The sequence below is a fragment of the Zingiber officinale genome, chromosome 2B (assembly GCF_018446385.1).
Source record: "Zingiber officinale cultivar Zhangliang chromosome 2B, Zo_v1.1, whole genome shotgun sequence".
Taxonomy (NCBI): domain Eukaryota; kingdom Viridiplantae; phylum Streptophyta; class Magnoliopsida; order Zingiberales; family Zingiberaceae; genus Zingiber; species Zingiber officinale.
Genome location: NC_055989.1, coordinates 131,586,202 through 131,604,160, shown reverse-complemented (window position 1 = coordinate 131,604,160; position 17,959 = coordinate 131,586,202). Strand labels below are relative to the sequence as shown.

The window sequence follows — 17,959 nt, the reverse complement described above, 5'->3', positions numbered from 1 at the left end:
TCTAGTGAACAGCAACCGTTAGGCTACTGTTGAGTATTGGATAAAGTTTTATCCAATTGGAGGCACCACCAAGTGTTTTGATGTGCCTCCAATGTCACGTCAACAAATGGCAATTTTTTTTCCAGAATGCTATAAATAGCATCCTAGATCTAGGAGTTCAATACACACACTAAGAATCAACTTCTGTACTTAGTTATTGAGCTTCTAACTGCTATAAGGGGTTTCCCTACCTCCGACTATTGTCGAAAAAGGAGCATTCTTTTAGTGCTTTCATTTGTCATGAATTAACAACCAGCTAAGTTGTAACCAAGTAATTTCTACCTTCTTCTTTCTTTTTATGTTATTATTTTTATTTAATTAATTAGTGTGTCCTTCCTAAGTAAGTAGTAAAAGAAAGTTCTAAATTTTTATTGTAGGTTATTCACCCCCCCTTCTAGCCGGTTCACCAGATCCAACAACTTCAACACCTCCCAATTGATTAGGTCACGTCAATTCGATCATTTAAAACCTATAAAACAACTTTTCGCCTGACTAATCAATTGGTGAGTCATACCAATTGATTCAGCAGCTTTTAATCAATTAACCAATTGATTCAGAAGCTTTCTATTCTCACGAGAGTCTCTCAATCGATTCCAACACCTACTGTCCTCTCACGCACAAACATCAATCGATTACCTTAATTGATTGGTGAAGCCCAAATTGATTGCCCCAATTGATTCCAAGCCCTTCTATTCTCATGTGAAAATACCCTTAATTGATTGACCTAATCGATTAGCATAAGGCCTAATAAATTAGTCAAATCGATTCAAAGTCTTATTATGTGTTTGGCCAAAACCTCCCAATCGATTAGGCAATTCCTTGGCCTAATAGATTAAGCAAATCGATTGTCCAACCCTAAATTCTGAACTCGAGTTTAGAGTTCCTTTGCCCAACCCTAAAGTCATCCGTGACTCGATGGGATTTCCTGTTGCCTAGCATGCAGTCACCATTGATTTGCTAGGACTTCTTCACTAAGTGTCCAATCAATGTTTGACCAACTTAGACTTTTCATCTAGTGCTAACTCTCATTAGACTTTCGATCACCAAATATACGATCAACCTTTGATCCACTTATATTTTTTCTTTGCCTGGCTCCGCTAAGACTTCCACTGTTTAGTTTCACTCACTATGACTTTTTCGTTGCCTAATTTCTAATTAAGATTTTCATTGTCTAACTTCATTCACTAGAGCTTTTCTATTACCTAATCTCTAGTTAGGACTTTTCGTTGCCTAATTTCTAATTAGGGCTTCCCATTGCCTAACATCCAGTTAGAATTTTTCCATACAAGTATCTGGTCCTCCCTTGACCTATTTAACTTCTCTCTCATATATTATCAAACATCGAAATTCAAATTTGAGTCAATTCAAACTTAGTCAAACTAGTCAATCTTGACCCAATTGCACCAACAATAACAAGCCCTTGATTAAGTCACTAAGCATTTAAGCTTAGTCCATTTCCTGCATCAACCGGTCGTCGTTCGTTGTCGCCGTCACCACCGCCTTCAAGCGCCGGTGCCACCGGCCGCCTTCGGATGTCGGCGCCATCGACCGTCGACGGCGACAGAAGTCGCAGGATATTTTATCATTTTATAATAATATGAACTATATTTCTTATAAAAAATAATGAACACTAAATAAAAGAATATAATCATCTTTATAATCAAATATTACATTATAATATACAATTCTTTCATCAAATAAAGTAATATAATATTAATTATATTAAATTACATTATAAATTTTATTATATTACCAGCTTCATTATATTACTCTAACCAAACGCAACTTACTATCTATTAGAACAAAAACAGAGAGTACATGAAGGAAGAAACACATAGCTAGCCAACAAGCGAAGCCATACCGATAATTTTAATGAAAGCGATGTAGGAGATAAGCATTACCTCGTAGCATGGACATACTTGGAGTGAAGTGGAGTCCTTCCCTTCGTATACTCCATCGTTTATATCGTGACGACATTTTGTTTGTTTGGAAGAGGAGGTATCGTACTTGTCTTCTTCCTTCAACGCTTGTTTCAATTTGTTCCTTTTTCGCTTTCACATTTAATACTTCGAAAAGCGAGATGGCTACTTGCAAACAAATCGACCTCCAAAACCCTCATCCATACCTTTTGCCTAATTTGGTGGTGGAGAAGCTAAACAATGCCAAATCCTAATTCAAGTTACATCCCTCGATCACTCGTGTTCTCTCCATCACTCTACTCGCTAGATTGCTCACTCATTCTCGTTCATCTCTAGTTGATTATGCGTATACTTTTCGTATAGTCTATTCGATCGTGATATTATGCATAATAATATGGACAAGAAGGAGATGTCGTAAGAACTCAAAGAATAAGTTGATGTTACGTGATTCAATATTTTTTTTTTTTTTTTGGAAGGATAGAGTATGATAGTAAAAAATGATTTATTTGTCCCAAAGCCTCTCTGCCAACTACTTTTCATATTAATATGAAAAAGATAAATTACAGATGATTAATAATTTTGGATAGTTGAATATCGTACAAGAGAGAACAATACTCTGTTACTAGTAGAGATTTAACTCTCGGATTTTATGGTGGTATCATCATGCGCTAGCTAATTATCCGCAGAGACTTAAAAAATATATATAGTTTGATGAATAGATGTAATTTGCAGGAAAATCCATAAAATTCCAATATTTTGCATGTACATAAAAGAGGCGATAAAAAATGGTATTATTTTTTTTTTATGGCGTGGATTTGTTTTGGTTAATAATGGCAATCCACCAATGCTGGAGGCGCCGGGAAGACGAGTGGTTGCTGGTTCTTGAAGGGGAAGGCGACAATTGACGGCGGCGGCGAGACCATACGATGCTCCTCGGAGTCTTCGTCCTCCGGCGGCGCAGGTAGATTGAGGTCCAAAACGACGGCGTTCTTGATCACCTCATTCTTTACTTCCGGAAGCGGCGCCGCCTCGTCGGCGGGGGAGGGTATCGGGCGGTGCCGGCGCATGTGGCCGCCGAGGGCCTGGCCGGAGGAGAACGCCATCCGGCAGATGGCGCACTCGTGCACCCGCAGCGGCTTCGGCGAACTGCAGACGGTCCGTTGGCCTACGTCCTCCTTCTTCGCCGGAACTCGCTTCGCCTCGCCGTGCGGCGGAGGCGAATCCTTGTTCTTCGTGTGGCTGGTGCGGTGACCGCCGAGGGCCTGGAAGGAGGGGAAACTCTTGCCGCATGTCTTGCAGTCGTAAGCGCACTCCTCGCCGGGGAACCTGCGACCGCCGCCGCCAGCGGCGGCGTTCGCAACGAAGGACTTCCACTCGGAGGAATCCGGAGGCGGAGGAGAAGCGCGCCCCTGTGCGAGGAGGATGAGGCAGCGAGCCGTGGCCTCATCCTCTCGGCCCGTGGCGCTCCTGTAGGGCTCCCCCGCCGACGAGGAGGAAGCAGCCGCCGGTGCTTCGTCCTCGTCCTCCATACGCAGACGCTTCGTCCCCTTGCGCTTGAGTACCGACGGTGAGAAGGCTTCATGGTTCTTATCCATGTTGCCGCCGGTGCTCAGCTCCATGGCTTTCTCCGCCGCAGCCAAAACATAGGAACAGAGAGGGTAGTTATGGAATTATATAGACTTACGGGGAGTGGAGAACGAATGTTAATTTGTAAAACAAGGGCTTCAATTTGTAAAAATGAAGTAGAAAACGTAATCAGGTGTCAACGATGAAATCATTGTGATCTCTTTATACTCATTTGTGTTTAAATATAAAATATTAAATTAATTTTGTTAATCCTTCTCAATTATATATACTCACGAGACTTGTATTCATTCTAATCACATTATAATTGAATCTAAATCCATGAGACATATTGATCAATTCTCTTAATCAATTAGGCTTCAATTTTTATTTTTTTTATTCTAAACAAATTTTAAAATCTTAAAATAATTCATTCGGTTCATGTCCGAAAGTAGAGAAGATGGAAAGTTAGGAATGTGGCTAGAAAATTAATGGGATGGAGACTCCACGTAGTCCTGCAACACAGAAGCATTAGTGCTGGGTCGGGAAAGAGTTTCCAGTGTTGGTCTTCCGACGTTCAAGTCAATTTCCAATGATATAGAGAATAGTGGAAAATTGTAGCTAAAGTGTATAGAATAACGAAGTTGTATATACCTCCGCCTGTAGATAGAAACATCTTTTATAGTGTTATTGTAGTGCATGTGCAACGCATCTCAAAGCGTGTGTACGTTTTCCCAAGTATCCTATGAAAAGACAAGTCAAAAAGTGTCCCTAACACCTTTCCTTAAACGAGCATATATATATCTAATGTAACAGTCTAGAAGCTTCTACAATGCGATTTGCCTACGGAGCATACTTTGTTATAAGTGACACAAACCTCCAAAAGAGTATAAGAAGATATACGGGTGGGTCCCGCTGTAGGTTGACCGGTGGCCGCTCGGGCGGATTGTGCTGCATCGATCAATCCCCCTTCACTTAGCTTTTCCGTTGTCGGAGGGTTGCCTCTCATCCAGACAGACATGCCTCCCACTTGACGGGGACGACGATGAGGGATGCACTATCTATTTATCTCTTAACCTCGAGTTATTTGACCTTGCTCATCTGCTCAGACATACCATTCGCTCATCCGTAATAGATCTGCTCAACCGATTTTGACTCCTTCTTTAATTTTGACTTTTATGGTCAATTTATCTTTTAATAGATCTTTTTTATCACCGCATCCCATTCCAAAAATAGTTAGGAAAGAGTATAGTATTTCATCCTTTAGATACTAGAATGGAGTTTGATCTTTTGTAAAATAAATAAAATACTTAATTTTCAGTAATTGATGGAAGGGCATATTTAAAAGTGGAATTCTAAAAGCACATTTAACTTTAAATTACTAGACATATTTATTTTTTTTATCCCTCTATTTAATTATCATGGTGCTATATTCAAATTGTAATAAAAAAGGATCCTATTCATCCTAGGCATCCCAGGTTATAAACAAAAGACATAAATTACATGTCAGTTTATAATCGATAGTCAACTGATTAGAAAAAGTGAAAGAAATATGATAATTTTTTATTGTATTCTTTATTTAAAGAAAAAAATTTTAGAAATAGATCATAGTTAGAAATTAAATCTATATCCTATAGTGATATTATAGTCCTGAGGACATAGTACTATATTCAAAGAATCGTATTATTGTGATTTTAATTTTAAGATTTGTATAGTATTATTATGATGTTGATTTTTAAAATAAGTATTACTATAATGTGATTTTTTAAAATTAACATCTAATTTAAAAATGCATTACTATAGTGGTATTATTCTTTAAAATTTAATATCATAATCGTAAAAAAAATTAATGAACCGGATAATATTGAAGTCGGGACGTCCGGCTCAATCCCACATAGGATCAAAATAAAAAACAAATGCACTATTTAAAAACTTTAAAAGTTAGATGCATTTTTAAGATCTGATCATTTTAAGTGCGTGGTTAATTTTAGAACCTAGTTAAAAGAAACAACTAGAGAAAAAATTGAGCAAGTGGTGGAGGTGATGGTGCTAGTTGACATCCAGCATTAAATAGGAAGCATCTCTTGCTGTCCCTTTCTTCTATTTCCATAGTTGCTGAGAAAAATACAGCTGAGCTGCAATCTCTTTCTTCTTCTTCTTCTGCATCACAATTATGTAATTAAATGAATTGCAAACTCAAATATCCAAATAATTTAATAAAACTGTTCACAAAAGAAAACTTCACTCGATTGATTTATTTATTTTCAAATAATAAAACCAAAAAGGAAAATGACTTCCTAACCACTGTTCTTATCATCCTTCAATTAGATACTTAAGGGTTAAGGCTCATTTCAGACTGTTTTTTCCAAACTCTAGTACTAAATAAAAATTCTCATGAGTTTTTCAATATCTTATGACTTGGGCCGAGCATAACTGAGCTTAATACGTTTGCTGAGCCTAACAATCTTTTAATGACTGATCTTTTCGAATTAGGTTAATGTGATACTAACAGTGTGCTAAATGGCTATCTAATTCTAATGTTAGTAAACAAATAAGTTGGCAAAGCAATCATTAAAGCAGCTAAACTCCATTTAATTGACTCTCACTTCTTTAAGCCACACTTTTAATGTGCCACTCTCATTTGATCACCTTCTTGTTCTTTATCTCAATGATGATTAGAGTTGCTTTGCTCTTTCTTCAATCCATTGTTTGACTGGTACTTCATGGCTTTAGTTGTTTGAATTTAGAGTCGAAAGCAAGAAAAATATGTTTTTTTTTGTGTCGACAATTTGAGCATTCAAGAACACAAAAAGGAAAAGATATAATAAAATGTTCTAAGTGATCAGGTATCTGAAAAAGATGCAGAAAGAAAGAGGCACTAGGGACAATTTTCTTTAGCTTATTTATATTTTGTTTGATGAGAAGCTACTGAGAAAAGAAGGTTTTATGAACAACAATTTTCTTGTATAGAATTACTCACTTGGACCTCTGTAATATATCCTGAATAAGTTCGATTCAATTCAGCTTTATCGTTTCATTTATCATACACCGACAAGCCTAATCGGTTGTCATATTTGACCAAGAAATCATTCTTCTTATAAGCTTCTCATGCACAATTAAGATGACCAAATGCCACTGAGTGAAGGTCATCCATATCATGATATGTCGATCTCATTGCATTTGCTTGAAGGTCAAGTGAGGTCATGGCACACGACGAATTGTCATCCATGGTGAATGAGGACTGATCGGTGTGTCTCATATACGAATGCTGAGAAGGTCGTAAAGTATTCGAATCGAGAAGGCCATTGTCATGGTACAACAACATCACTTCAGGGTTCATATTGGCATCTGAAACTGAAGATTGGGTCATGCTCACTTCGCGGGGCGAGAAATAGTCCTCGCCTATTTCATACTGCAGGAACTTGTTACTTGACTCCTCTTCCTCGAGCCTTGATGTTTGAGCTTTTAATGAAGCAATTTGAGCTTCCAAAGTCACAACCTGCACAAAACAAGGTAAGAAATCAGTGATGGTAAAGCATTGACATTTTATTTCTTTGATCAACTCTGATTCGTGTACTAATGTATCAACTCTGATTCAAATTGTATCAAAAGTTATGAAATTTGATATGTTCGATACTGATTAGTCCAGAACTATGTTCCCGAACATCCACATTCTTTGGCACAAGATCGAAAGTGAGTCAAACTGATACTGCATACTTAGTATCAAGATCACTTCTTTGGACTAAAATAGTACTCACTTGCTGTTGCAATGCAAAGATGTGTGCCACACAACCGTAAATAGGATCGTGCAGCCTGGCTTGAGCTTCATAGGCAATGGTGAGGGCGGCCTCAGACCTGTGCGAAACCGGGAGGTGGAGGAGGAGCTTCGAGACATTGCTCGCCCCGAAGACTTTGTGAATGGCTGCAAAATGTGCAGCCCCCTGCTCATGGCAGAAGTAGGGAGCAAACACACATCCTCTCACACACTTCCTCCTCAAGAACTTGCATGCACCACAAGGAGAGCCAAAGCCTGCCATGCCGAGCTAGCTACTACTCAACTCCACACTGCCTACGATTCGATTCGATTCTGATCTTAGGCCTTGTGGTGAATCACCATGGCATTATAAACATTTAGAAGGGGAGGTGGAGATCATGCTTTGTGGAATAATTTACAAAGAGTTGGTCTCCTTAATGGCCTACATTAGCCATTTTTTAAAGAAAAATCATCTTCTTCATCTAAATTCGAAAGGCCAATTCACAGAGAGTGATGACAAAAGAAGGTAAAGACAACCCAACCCATTTCAGTTTGCTTCAGCATTTTGCTTGCTCCTTTTCTGCGTCCCTTTAGATTCTCAACTCTATGAATGAAAAGGGTGGTAAGTGTGTTACTCGTGATCGAAATTGAAAGCTTTTTTTTCCTTTTTGGCTTCTAGATTATCTTGTACTAGTGTTTTTTTGTTTCTTGAGGCATTAAAAGAAGGTGATCATTTGAAATATAGAATTAGCTTTGTAATATTTCATCTTCTTCTATATCGATTTCTTTGAAAAACTTAGGTTATTTGATTTACTTCTTGATATAATTGTGATCATTTTCAAGTGTAGATGTTTGACACTTAACCATGAAGAAATGGTTCACAAAATTGTTTGTTTTTAGGTGAAGAAGACAATTGGAAAGTTAAAGAATTAGAGGGGGAGCATACCGAAAGCACTCGAATAAATAAAAAATGTTAATCTATTCAAAATGGCTACCATTGAGAAGAGAGATTTGTGCCCACTTTTGTCTTTAATCATGAAAGATATAATATTAGATTGATTATCAATAATGAAATTGTGTTAGTTGAAACTATTTCCAAGTATGAGATTAAAGTCTTGTTTCATGTTCTAATTAATATATTGAGTCTTATGTTTCAAGAAGAAGAAGAAAAAAAAGAAAGAAACTAGAACTAAAAGGATCATCAAAGTCTTGTTGCTTACTCTTACCAGGAATGATTGAACTATAGGTAGGAGGATTATATCTTTATATATATGTTTTTCACACTATTAACATGTTTGATTAGCTCGATTGTATCTATCCATTTTTTAATCCACTAGGTTCATCTCTTGTATTCCTATCGGGTCCATCCAACTCGTAAGCTCACTCACTTTCTTCAATTTGTCACGCACTCATTTGTGTGCTTGATTTCCATAACCACTAAGTCTAATCGAGTCCATGAAACAACACAATCTACCCAACCAAAGTTCATTTATGAAGCTTTAATTGTCCCCTCAAGGCGATGCGATGATTTAGGCATGGAATGTTGCCACACTAGGTCATGAGGTCGAAACTTGGCACGTCTGAGCATGTCTTTCCCCCCGTGTTGGCCCTGCACTAATGGCTAGTAGTCATCCATGATTTATCTCCTCCGTGTTGACCTAGGGATAAGTTGGTGGAGGCACTGGAGCGAGCGAATTATCTTTTGCCACATTCATAAAGCTTTAATTTATAATTGAAGATTGAATGAATCACCTAGTTTTAGGGATTGACATCTAGACCTAGACCGACATCGATACATTTAATATCCCTAAAACTATAATTAAATAAAAATTGTAAAAAAAGGATAAAATGTTGGATTGTGATTTCAATTTGATCTACATCTCAAATTTAATCTAGTTTAGTTTGATTCGATTGGACTGATCGAGTGGGCACCCTAATAAACCCAAACCCTAATCATTAGGTGGTCAAACTAGTGAGGCTTAAGCAAACTAACAAGTTAGTAAAAGCATGAAATCTCCAAAGACTGGTCAAGATTTATTCACAAATAATTCTAGGGTTTAACCATTGTTTGTCTTTCTCCAACAAGCCAACTTGTTAGCTCCAAGAGACAAAACCCTAGTTAGGGCTTTTAGCTGTATGTGGAAAACCACATGCTGAGAAATAATAGTCAATGGCAGTAGGATACACAATCTACTAAATAAAAAAAATTGATCTGATGGATACATAAAGGGTTGTACTTTTCAAACTTTTCCTCACTTAGGTTTGACCTTGAAATGACATTGTAAACTTGTATGATATCATTGAGAACATGCACATTGATTAGGTTAAGTTGCAGTCCTTGTCAGCGTAGTAAGGGATTGGAGTTTTTTTAGGTATCGGGTGGATTCGGTCGACTTAGGCTAGCTTTCGAGTTGGTTTTGATAGTAAAATGAGTGAAAATTAGACGTCCGGATTGATCATTAGAGAACCTCTTATGAAAGCTAAATTGAAATGGCCAATTGTATAGCGGATGAGTACTAATGAATATAATCAGATTGCAATGCTTTAGCATCCAAACTCTCATCCTTGTGCTTTTTAACTATTGAAGCTCTCCAATTCTTGTCTTCTTCCAACAAATTAAAGGGTTAGACAAATTGAAACACACTCCTCCGAAGCGTAATTCGATCACATATTGAGGCAGGGGGGACAATGGTGGCCCCTTTGCCACTCTTGCCTGATGGTCACACAACACATGACTGCTTTCAAGGTCTTCTCCATGCAGAAAAGCTTTTTGTTCCTTTTTCTTTAGGTTTTGGTGGTTTATAGTTGGGTGGGATGTGGACTCGCTGTCTTATTTGGAGACAGATCTTCCAACTCTTGAAGCCTTGACCAAGAATTTAATCATGTCTCTTTGCTATTTGATTTTGATGTTGGACCAGAAAAACAAAAAAAAAATAGTATTGAACAATTGCAACCTTTGATGGTAGAGAGACTGATGATTGATGGAGGTGTTTGTTTTCTCGAATGAACGAACGAAGAAAATAGAATTGAGGATGAGAGTTTGAACTTTGTGTTCATTTTGTGAGGTTGAGTTGTGGTTGTGCCATTGAATGCCTCTTTACTACTTTTTTCTTCTTCTTCTTCTTCTTCTTCTTCAATTCCTCAACATCCAATTCGTTATCAGCACCATATGTCAGCGATCGATCGATCAATCTCCTTCGAACAGGTCGCTGAAACTGTCACTCAGAATGATATTAAAAATCTGGATTGAAGCCCAGCGGATTCAAATTCACTTGAAGCAAGAAGTGCTAACAGAGAAATTATTCCTCCACAAAACTCATGCCATGTTTTTGTTGTGTATACATACAAACAATAAAATTATTATCGTATATTTGATAAGTTGATAAAGAATATTTTAATATAACAGTGAGACAATGTGTAATAATTTAATCAAGTTGGAAAAAAATATTACTAATTTACTTGACACGTAATGATTGTAGCTACATGTTGTAACAACTATTACTAAAAAAGATATGGATAAAAAAAATATGACAGGTCGCACCTTTTTATTTTTGCCAATTACATTATACTACAAATTCTGAGGTATATCCAAGTAACTTTGAATGCCAAACCAAATATGAATTCTTCAAGAAGGATGCCAATCCAAGTGTCTAGCACGTTCAGTTCGGTCGATACCCTGGTCGATAGAAATAATTTGAAGGTTCCATACGCCAAAAGTCTAAGTATGTAATCACTAAGTCTTCAGATCTCTCAGATCTGAGACTGTTCTTCCACCTTCAGAGATTGGCAGGCTCTTGAGCACTTCCCTTAATGCATAATAATGACTATCGCATCTATGATCTGAGATAAACTTGCCTGATATTGCTATGCTGCGGAAATCCTGATCTGGGTTCCGCTTCCAGAGCGAATATGATTCTCCACTTTTGTGGCCGTCGATATTATTGATACCGCGTTTAAGGTAATAAATTGTTCCAGGTACATAAAGCTCCTCAGGAAGCTGTTCCTCCAGTTTTGTAATGGATAGGGAATCTATGTCGGGTTTAGTTGAAGTAGCTGAATCTTTGTGTTGTTTTGCTTCTGCAGCAAAAACAATATCGAGTAGTAGTATTCAGATAATATGTTTACAGCGAAAACAATATCGAGTAGTATTCAGATATCGTGTTGTTCTTCCTAAAAATTTTACGGTCAAAAGACACTAAAAAAGATGAAAATTTAGCCACAGTTTTAGTATTTCCAGTCGTGATAGGACTGTAAATTGTCAAAGATATAGTCATGTTGAATCTTTCATGAAAGATGAGTACATTTTCTTCTTCTTGCTTTTTAATTCAGAGTCAATGATTGATTGTTAGCAAGGTTTAAAATCTCAACACATGCCCAGAACAATACGATTTCAGTATCATATCGTGCCGATACAGTTCAGTATTTTTTTATTTATATATAGGAATTATTAAATAAATATGTTTATTATGTAGAATTTAAAAATAAGTTATATATTGATTTTATATAAGTTCTTCATTATTAAACAACTTAATATTGTTAGAAAAAATAATTAAATATAATTTTCTTTAAAGAAAATTAGTCTATCAATAACTCGAATTAAAATTGATACATCATAATATGTTACTTTACTAATACCAAAAGGATTAGCGTGAATTAGATGGAAGCATTGCACCCAGATTAAATAATTATAATTATATAAATACAAATATACTCTTTTATATATAATAATTATCAAAATATAAATATGACTTATTAGAATTTTTAAAATGTTTAAATAAAATTTAAAACAATAAAAAAATCAGAATATCAATTAATAAAATTTATTAATTTTTAAAAATTTTAAATATATTTTTTATATGTTTTTTATTGTGATAATTTAATTAGGGTTTATAAAAGTCTCTTTAAAATATCACACTTAAGTTGAGAATTGTTTGAGTTAATTAAATCCAATTTTAATTTTCTTCAGAAGAACAGTAGCATTGTGTGTCGCGAGATGCCTCCGGCATCATCTCGTATTGCGGGGCACTGCTAGCGGCACAGGAGGCATCGTAAGACGCTTCCGACCCACCTTCTATCGCGCGACATGCGTGTGATGACACACGCAAAATTGTCGCGCGTATGGTGCCGGTTTCGCTCCCGCGCCAGAACGGTAAAAACTGTTATTGCTGCCCGGCACAAATCAGTATTTCAATCACTGATTGTTAGGATTTGCAAAGCGAATATGATTATATGTTGCCTTTAATATAGAGCCCAATAAAATAAGACGATTCAGATAGACGACTCCACTTAGTAAGATAAAATTTATTTGTTGTATGATGTTGTCTTTAATCATTAAAAAACCCTACAGATGGCTGAGATAAAAATATCTTTGAAAGGCATACCAGAAACGATTGATGCATCCCTAAACTTGGTGTAAGAAGTAAGCTTCCGTGCGGCATCTTGAACAGAAGAAACAACTTGCTTAGCATTTGCCACCAAATCAAACATTCCCTTCCAATCTTCCTTCCCTAGAACACTCATCCTGCAAGTTTTCAGGGAGAGAAAGATGAATGAGCATGTAAAAAACATCATAAAAAGTTATACGAAACAGAATTTCTGAGTGTAAGATTCATGGAATACCTAATTGACAAAATAAAACTGAAACTACAAAGTGACAAGAAAACCAGATCAACACAGGATGATCAACACTTGCTTCCATTATTCAATTAGCTCACTTAAAGATGACATGAAACTTGCAAACAGGGTGATCAACACAACACATGCTTCCATTAATAAGAAATGGAATGTCTAGAGTTTAGCTGGTTAACCTAAAATGGCTAGGAATGAAAACCAGATCACAAGAACTATTGTCGATAACATCCATTCTTGCTCAACCTGTTTAAAGGCTTCGTTCTCCACACATTACTATATGTATATGTGTGTGTGTATTACCATCTGTCGACACAAAAGTTCAACTAGAGCATTTTTAGCTTAATGTTCAATTTCGTGCATTATTGTATCAAAAGGGCGTCTAAATCAAAATTTAGAACATGGTAAACCTATGAATAACAGGGTTGAAGATGACAGTGGAGAACTTGCTTAAACCTATTGATTAATTTATACTACAAAAAAGAAGAAAAACTGACTTAAAATTGTCACCTTCACGAATGCACCATGGACTATAGCCATGGGCAAAAGCAAATAGAAATTACGGAATTATCGTAGATAGAAACAATGCATATATACTACAAATGTGTCCAACAATCGTCTCTTTTATTCAATGACCACAGCTGTGCAAGGTCTGCTGCTTCAACTTTGATGCATTTAGAACAATGTACCTTTTCAATGCTTACCAGTCAGTTTCCAAAATTTGATTTCGCAATTTTGCCAATGCAACAACACTTAATCTAGGAATCACATCATCCTGTAAAAAGGAGTCAGGGAAGCAAAAATTGAAAAAGACAATGCAACAAAATCAAACTACAAAACCCAAAAAAAAATAAAAATACAACACATAAATTTTGTTATCCAAATCTAACCTGTAAAACAACTGTAGTAACATAGCTGGCACAGCTTTCAGATAGTTCTTTTGAAACACAAGGTGGAGTTGCAAATCCCACTGCAGATACAACGTCAGGATCAAAGCCCAACTTATCAGCTGATTGTTTCCGCAAGATCACAGCAAATAAAGCAGCAGCTGCACCACCAAGGGAATGGCCTACTAGCCTTAATTTGTAACCCTGTATGAAAAAAATCTTTCCACTGGGATAAGTGTATTAAATGACATTGATAAAGCAACAAACAGAATCTTTCTATCTAGTTATTATTTGAAAGCTATATATAAGGTGTAACATTGTATTTGCAGAAATGTTTAACTTACCTTGTGTTTTTCCAGGCATTTTCTAATAGTTTTTAACTCATGATGAAGGAACCAACGAGCAGCTTCAGCTGTTCCAAAGTGTGTCGTGAAACCTTCAAATGACACTTCATTATTACTTGAAGTAATAATATCAGTAATGAGGTCATAGATATTATGTGTTCCACGTATCCCAAAGATAACTAGTTTATTGCGTCTATCGATCCCAATATAGTAGCCTGGCCTTAGCAAGCTTGAATCTTTAATAAACTTCAAAATGTTCCTTTCTTGGAGCATGCTTATCCGTGAGAGAACAGTTGCATTGTCTTTATAAGCCCCCTTTGCTAGCTCAAGGTAATAGATAAGATCTTGGACCTGAAAAATGTTAGATTATGGAAGCTAGTAAAGATAAAAATTTACTATAACTATTTCTTCAAAGAAAAATATAATGTTTTACATGTTCGGAAATCAATGTTAAAATATTTCATTTATATACAGGTGCTTATGGAGATCAATAATGGAATGATTCAAATTCTCAGTTAAAAAAAGGTAATAGGTCAGTTGGAATATGAGAAATCAACAACTTTAGGTCAACTCAACCATATGATCCACACAAAAATATAAATAACTGATAGCTCCTACATTTAGTATATATGGCATCAACCGAGTTGGCAAAAGAACAATCACAACTAAAGTTCATGTTTATCACACAGAAATACATTACTGACTAATACGTTGCACAACAAAAAAGTTTCAAACAACATAGATTACACAAGGCAGTAGATGTGAGAATCCCCACCAGGCAGTGTATATGAAGCCATATATTTCAATAATTCTGATTCAAATGCTTTCTCAAATATATATGGTGAATGCTTTTAATGAGAGAATCAGAGAAGAAATTACGATAGCATCTGAGAAAATTTGAACACCCTCAAACTCCTCAGCCTTCTTAGTTGAAGCTTGACTGATATAAATAAGATATAAACCAACTGTTAAGTCACTAAAACTCCAATCCTGGATGCCAATTTTACTTTTCTGTATACTCGTAAAAATTTCAGACAATGATCTACTGCTTGAGGGTGCATTATGCTTCTCATCGCTGCCTGAAAAATTTTGTCAATCAAAGCAATCAAGCCATAGGTCAAATAGAAAGCAAAATAGTTCTTATTGTGGTCAATTGAAAGGTCTTAAGTTTGAATTTTATGACAATTTATCATAAAAGCTTGGGATATTAGGGGGAAAAAAACAGAAATACTAATTTTAACTATGAACAAACAGCCTAAACCCAGCACATAAATTGAATTACATCGGAATATATTTTCTACAACTATTGGAGCTAGCAGGATCTGAACATCTAACCTATTGCTATAATGATTGGATGAACATTCATCCCAAAAGCTTAAACTAGTAAAGTGAGTAAAAGTCCTGACAGATACAACTACAACAACAACAACAACTACTACTACTACTACAAAAACAACTCTTCAAGCTCATATCAAAACATAATACGTATAATAATGGATATTCTATGATTTCTTCTTAAACAAGGATCATAAATATGCCTTTGAGTTTTGAGAAACAAAATAAACACTCTGACATGAATATTTCTGAAAGCAATCCCGATCACAATTCCAGACATTTGATGGAAACCAAAAAAGGAATCACTTTAAAGCATATACAAAAGATTGTAAAGTTATCTTTGAATATGCAAATATTGGAAATTCAATTGCAAATAATTTTGAAGAGATCCTTAAGTCTATTGAAAGTTGTAAGAGGCTGTTTTGTGGTGGACAAAGAACAATTTAAAGATTTTTCAAAGAATAAGTAGGAAAGATAACAAAATAACCAAATATCAATAACAATCACAGTTGTCTGGTCTGGAAATACCAGAGATATGATAGCATGAATACTACATGCATAATTGAAGCAAAGTAATCAAGCAACAAAATCACCTGCCAAGGATGCCCACTTGTACAACTGCATTGCTGGCTCAAGAGCTTTGGAAAGCCATGCAACTTCAAGTTTCTGCTTCCATCCAGCAAAATTGTCAGATTGATCACTACAATTATCGTAGATGTGAGGCTCATGCAATTTCTCATCCCTGATAACAGGTGAAGTTTCAGCTTTGCTCAAATTAGAGCTGAACACTTTATCCTCTCTCTCCACTTTAGGGTGTTGTGAAAGGCATCGATTTATAACGCCAGCTACATATTGTAGGTAAGATTCTTCTTTTCTCATTGAACGGATACCAGAATCTATAGAAAATCAATGGGATGCAGACTGTAAGTTCCAGAAAAGGAAGATGCTAAATATAAACTTGGTACAACCAATATGGAATCCTAATCAAGGTTAATCTACAGCATTAGACCACCCTTATTCTCATTAGCTTTTCCAAAATGTGATTACCAAACAAAGATTACACCCATTTCCAAAGTATCATAAGTTCATGTAGTCCGTATTAAATGAAGATTAGAGCTTGTTAATTCACAGTACAAACAAATCCATGAATTTTGCTTTCTTGTTCAAAAAAGAAAGCTCCTTTTCCTCATTAAGAGTATAAATTGAAGCATCCTTTTCCAGTTGACCTCATCAAAACCTAATACGAGCCTGGTCAAAATTTATCGGTCACTTGCAAGTTGAATACATGATTTAATAATGAATGTAAGCCCTGCTCCCCACTTCACTTCCTGTGGCACAAATGATACAGGCGATTAATCGTATCGCGCATCAATTCCCCTCAAAAAGAAACTAAAACGTGATTTTGAAAGGGAAGGATATCCCACAAGAACAACAAGCGCAATTCTTGATCCTAGGGTTCGAAAAATTGTAAAAATTAGAGGATGCAAGAGGAGAGAAGCGCGTACTGAGATGGAGGAGCAGCCGCTTCGCCATTTCCAGGTATAGCGCATGTGGCAATACAACTGACTAGCGAGAGAGAGAGAGAGAGAGACGGTGGCGAAGACAACTGTGGAGGCAAGAGATTTGGCAACGATATCCTTCTGCAATCTGCCGTTGATCGTGTCGTAGGAAATGGGGGAAAAGGGGGAAGACTCGTCACAATTTATTTTTATAAATGTCTCTAGAACAATCATGAAAATAATCAATTTTCACATCGGATAATATATAAAAGACAGTCCGTGCACTAAATTTTTATTATACGATATTTTATATTTTACATGAGATTACAAGAAATAATTTTTTATAAAAAATAAGATTTTTTATAAAATAAGAAGTTATTTCTAAGATTCAATCTTCACGTCTAATAATATATATAATCATTAAATTTTAGAATAAATCTATTGAGAAAAACTATGATCAAAATATTAATGGACTCTCTAAAGTATTTATTTTCGCATGATATCTTGATGCAATAATTTTGAACACCCTAATTATTAATATTTTATCCGTTAGAGTTTACTCTTTTTTAAAAAAATACCTCTTCTTTAAAAAAATAATAAAATATTTAATAAAAAATCTTGGAAAAAATTAAAATGGTGTTCCAAATTAAAAATATCATATTAGCACGTCTTTTTGTTAAAAAAAAAGTCAAATAAATATTTCTCTCATAATTTTAATTATTTCGAAAAAAATCTTGAATTCAGTGCTATTGTATAAAGCTAGCGTGTAGCTTTTACAATATCTAATCACTAGAGTTAACTTTTATATATTGTAAAAGTTAGCTGATAATTATTTTAAGTTGTAGAAATTAAACGCTAGTTTTTATATGTTTAATTATGATTAAATGATATTCATTTAAAATATAATAAGTATCATGTAGTTTTTATCGTTTAGTTTGTTCATTGACATGTTATTTTAATCAATTATCACTCCTAAAAGCAAAAAACAAAT

At 35.6% G+C, this 17,959-nt stretch overlaps 3 protein-coding genes across 4 annotated transcripts; all 3 read right to left on the bottom strand.

Moving 5' to 3' along the window:
• Positions 1–2,648: 2,648 nt before the first annotated feature.
• LOC122049552 (zinc finger protein ZAT11-like) lies at positions 2,649–3,724 on the bottom strand. Its single transcript, XM_042610920.1, has one exon. The coding sequence runs from the start codon at positions 3,575–3,577 to the stop codon at positions 2,783–2,785; it is 795 nt and encodes a 264-aa protein (XP_042466854.1). The 5' UTR covers positions 3,578–3,724; the 3' UTR covers positions 2,649–2,782.
• A 2,710-nt stretch (positions 3,725–6,434) lies between these two features.
• Positions 6,435–7,654, bottom strand: LOC122049551 (LOB domain-containing protein 14-like). The gene is made up of 2 exons (XM_042610919.1): positions 7,280–7,654; positions 6,435–7,020 (listed from the first exon to the last, which is right to left on the bottom strand). The coding sequence occupies exons 1-2, from the start codon at positions 7,556–7,558 to the stop codon at positions 6,628–6,630; spliced, it is 672 nt and encodes a 223-aa protein (XP_042466853.1). The 5' UTR covers positions 7,559–7,654; the 3' UTR covers positions 6,435–6,627.
• A 3,055-nt stretch (positions 7,655–10,709) lies between these two features.
• On the bottom strand, positions 10,710–17,192 carry LOC122047257 (diacylglycerol lipase-beta-like). Of its 2 annotated transcripts, XM_042608420.1 has the most exons (9): positions 16,975–17,192; positions 16,063–16,365; positions 15,014–15,213; positions 14,135–14,485; positions 13,794–13,994; positions 13,608–13,678; positions 12,657–12,796; positions 11,131–11,352; positions 10,710–11,049 (listed from the first exon to the last, which is right to left on the bottom strand). In XM_042608420.1, exons 1-9 carry the CDS (start codon positions 17,000–17,002, stop codon positions 11,009–11,011), a joined length of 1,557 nt encoding a protein of 518 aa, XP_042464354.1. In that variant the 5' UTR covers positions 17,003–17,192; the 3' UTR covers positions 10,710–11,008. The 2 variants fall into 2 exon arrangements, with proteins under 2 accessions (XP_042464354.1, XP_042464353.1); XM_042608419.1 differs by having other exon boundaries at positions 10,710–11,352; positions 16,975–17,191.
• Between the last annotated feature and the right edge of the window lie 767 nt (positions 17,193–17,959).

What these genes read in the sequence shown, in the direction of transcription:
- LOC122047257 (XM_042608419.1), bottom strand. Translation starts at nt 17,002, where the DNA reads ATGGCGAAGCGGCTGCTCCTCCATCTCA. An exon ending in AATGCCTGGAAAAACACAAG is followed by an intron (nt 13,995 to 14,134) that starts GTAAGTTAAACA and finishes TTTTTCATACAG; the next exon opens with GGTTACAAATTAAGGCTAGT. An exon ending in CAAATTTTGGAAACTGACTG is followed by an intron (nt 12,797 to 13,607) that starts GTAAGCATTGAA and finishes GAAAACTTGCAG; the next exon opens with GATGAGTGTTCTAGGGAAGG.
- LOC122049551 (XM_042610919.1), bottom strand. Translation starts at nt 7,558, where the DNA reads ATGGCAGGCTTTGGCTCTCCTTGTGGTGCATGCAAGTTCTTGAGGAGG. An exon ending in TCTTTGCATTGCAACAGCAA is followed by an intron (nt 7,021 to 7,279) that starts GTGAGTACTATT and finishes TGTTTTGTGCAG; the next exon opens with GTTGTGACTTTGGAAGCTCA.
- LOC122049552 (XM_042610920.1), bottom strand. Translation starts at nt 3,577, where the DNA reads ATGGAGCTGAGCACCGGCGGCAACATGGATAAGAACCATGAAGCCTTC.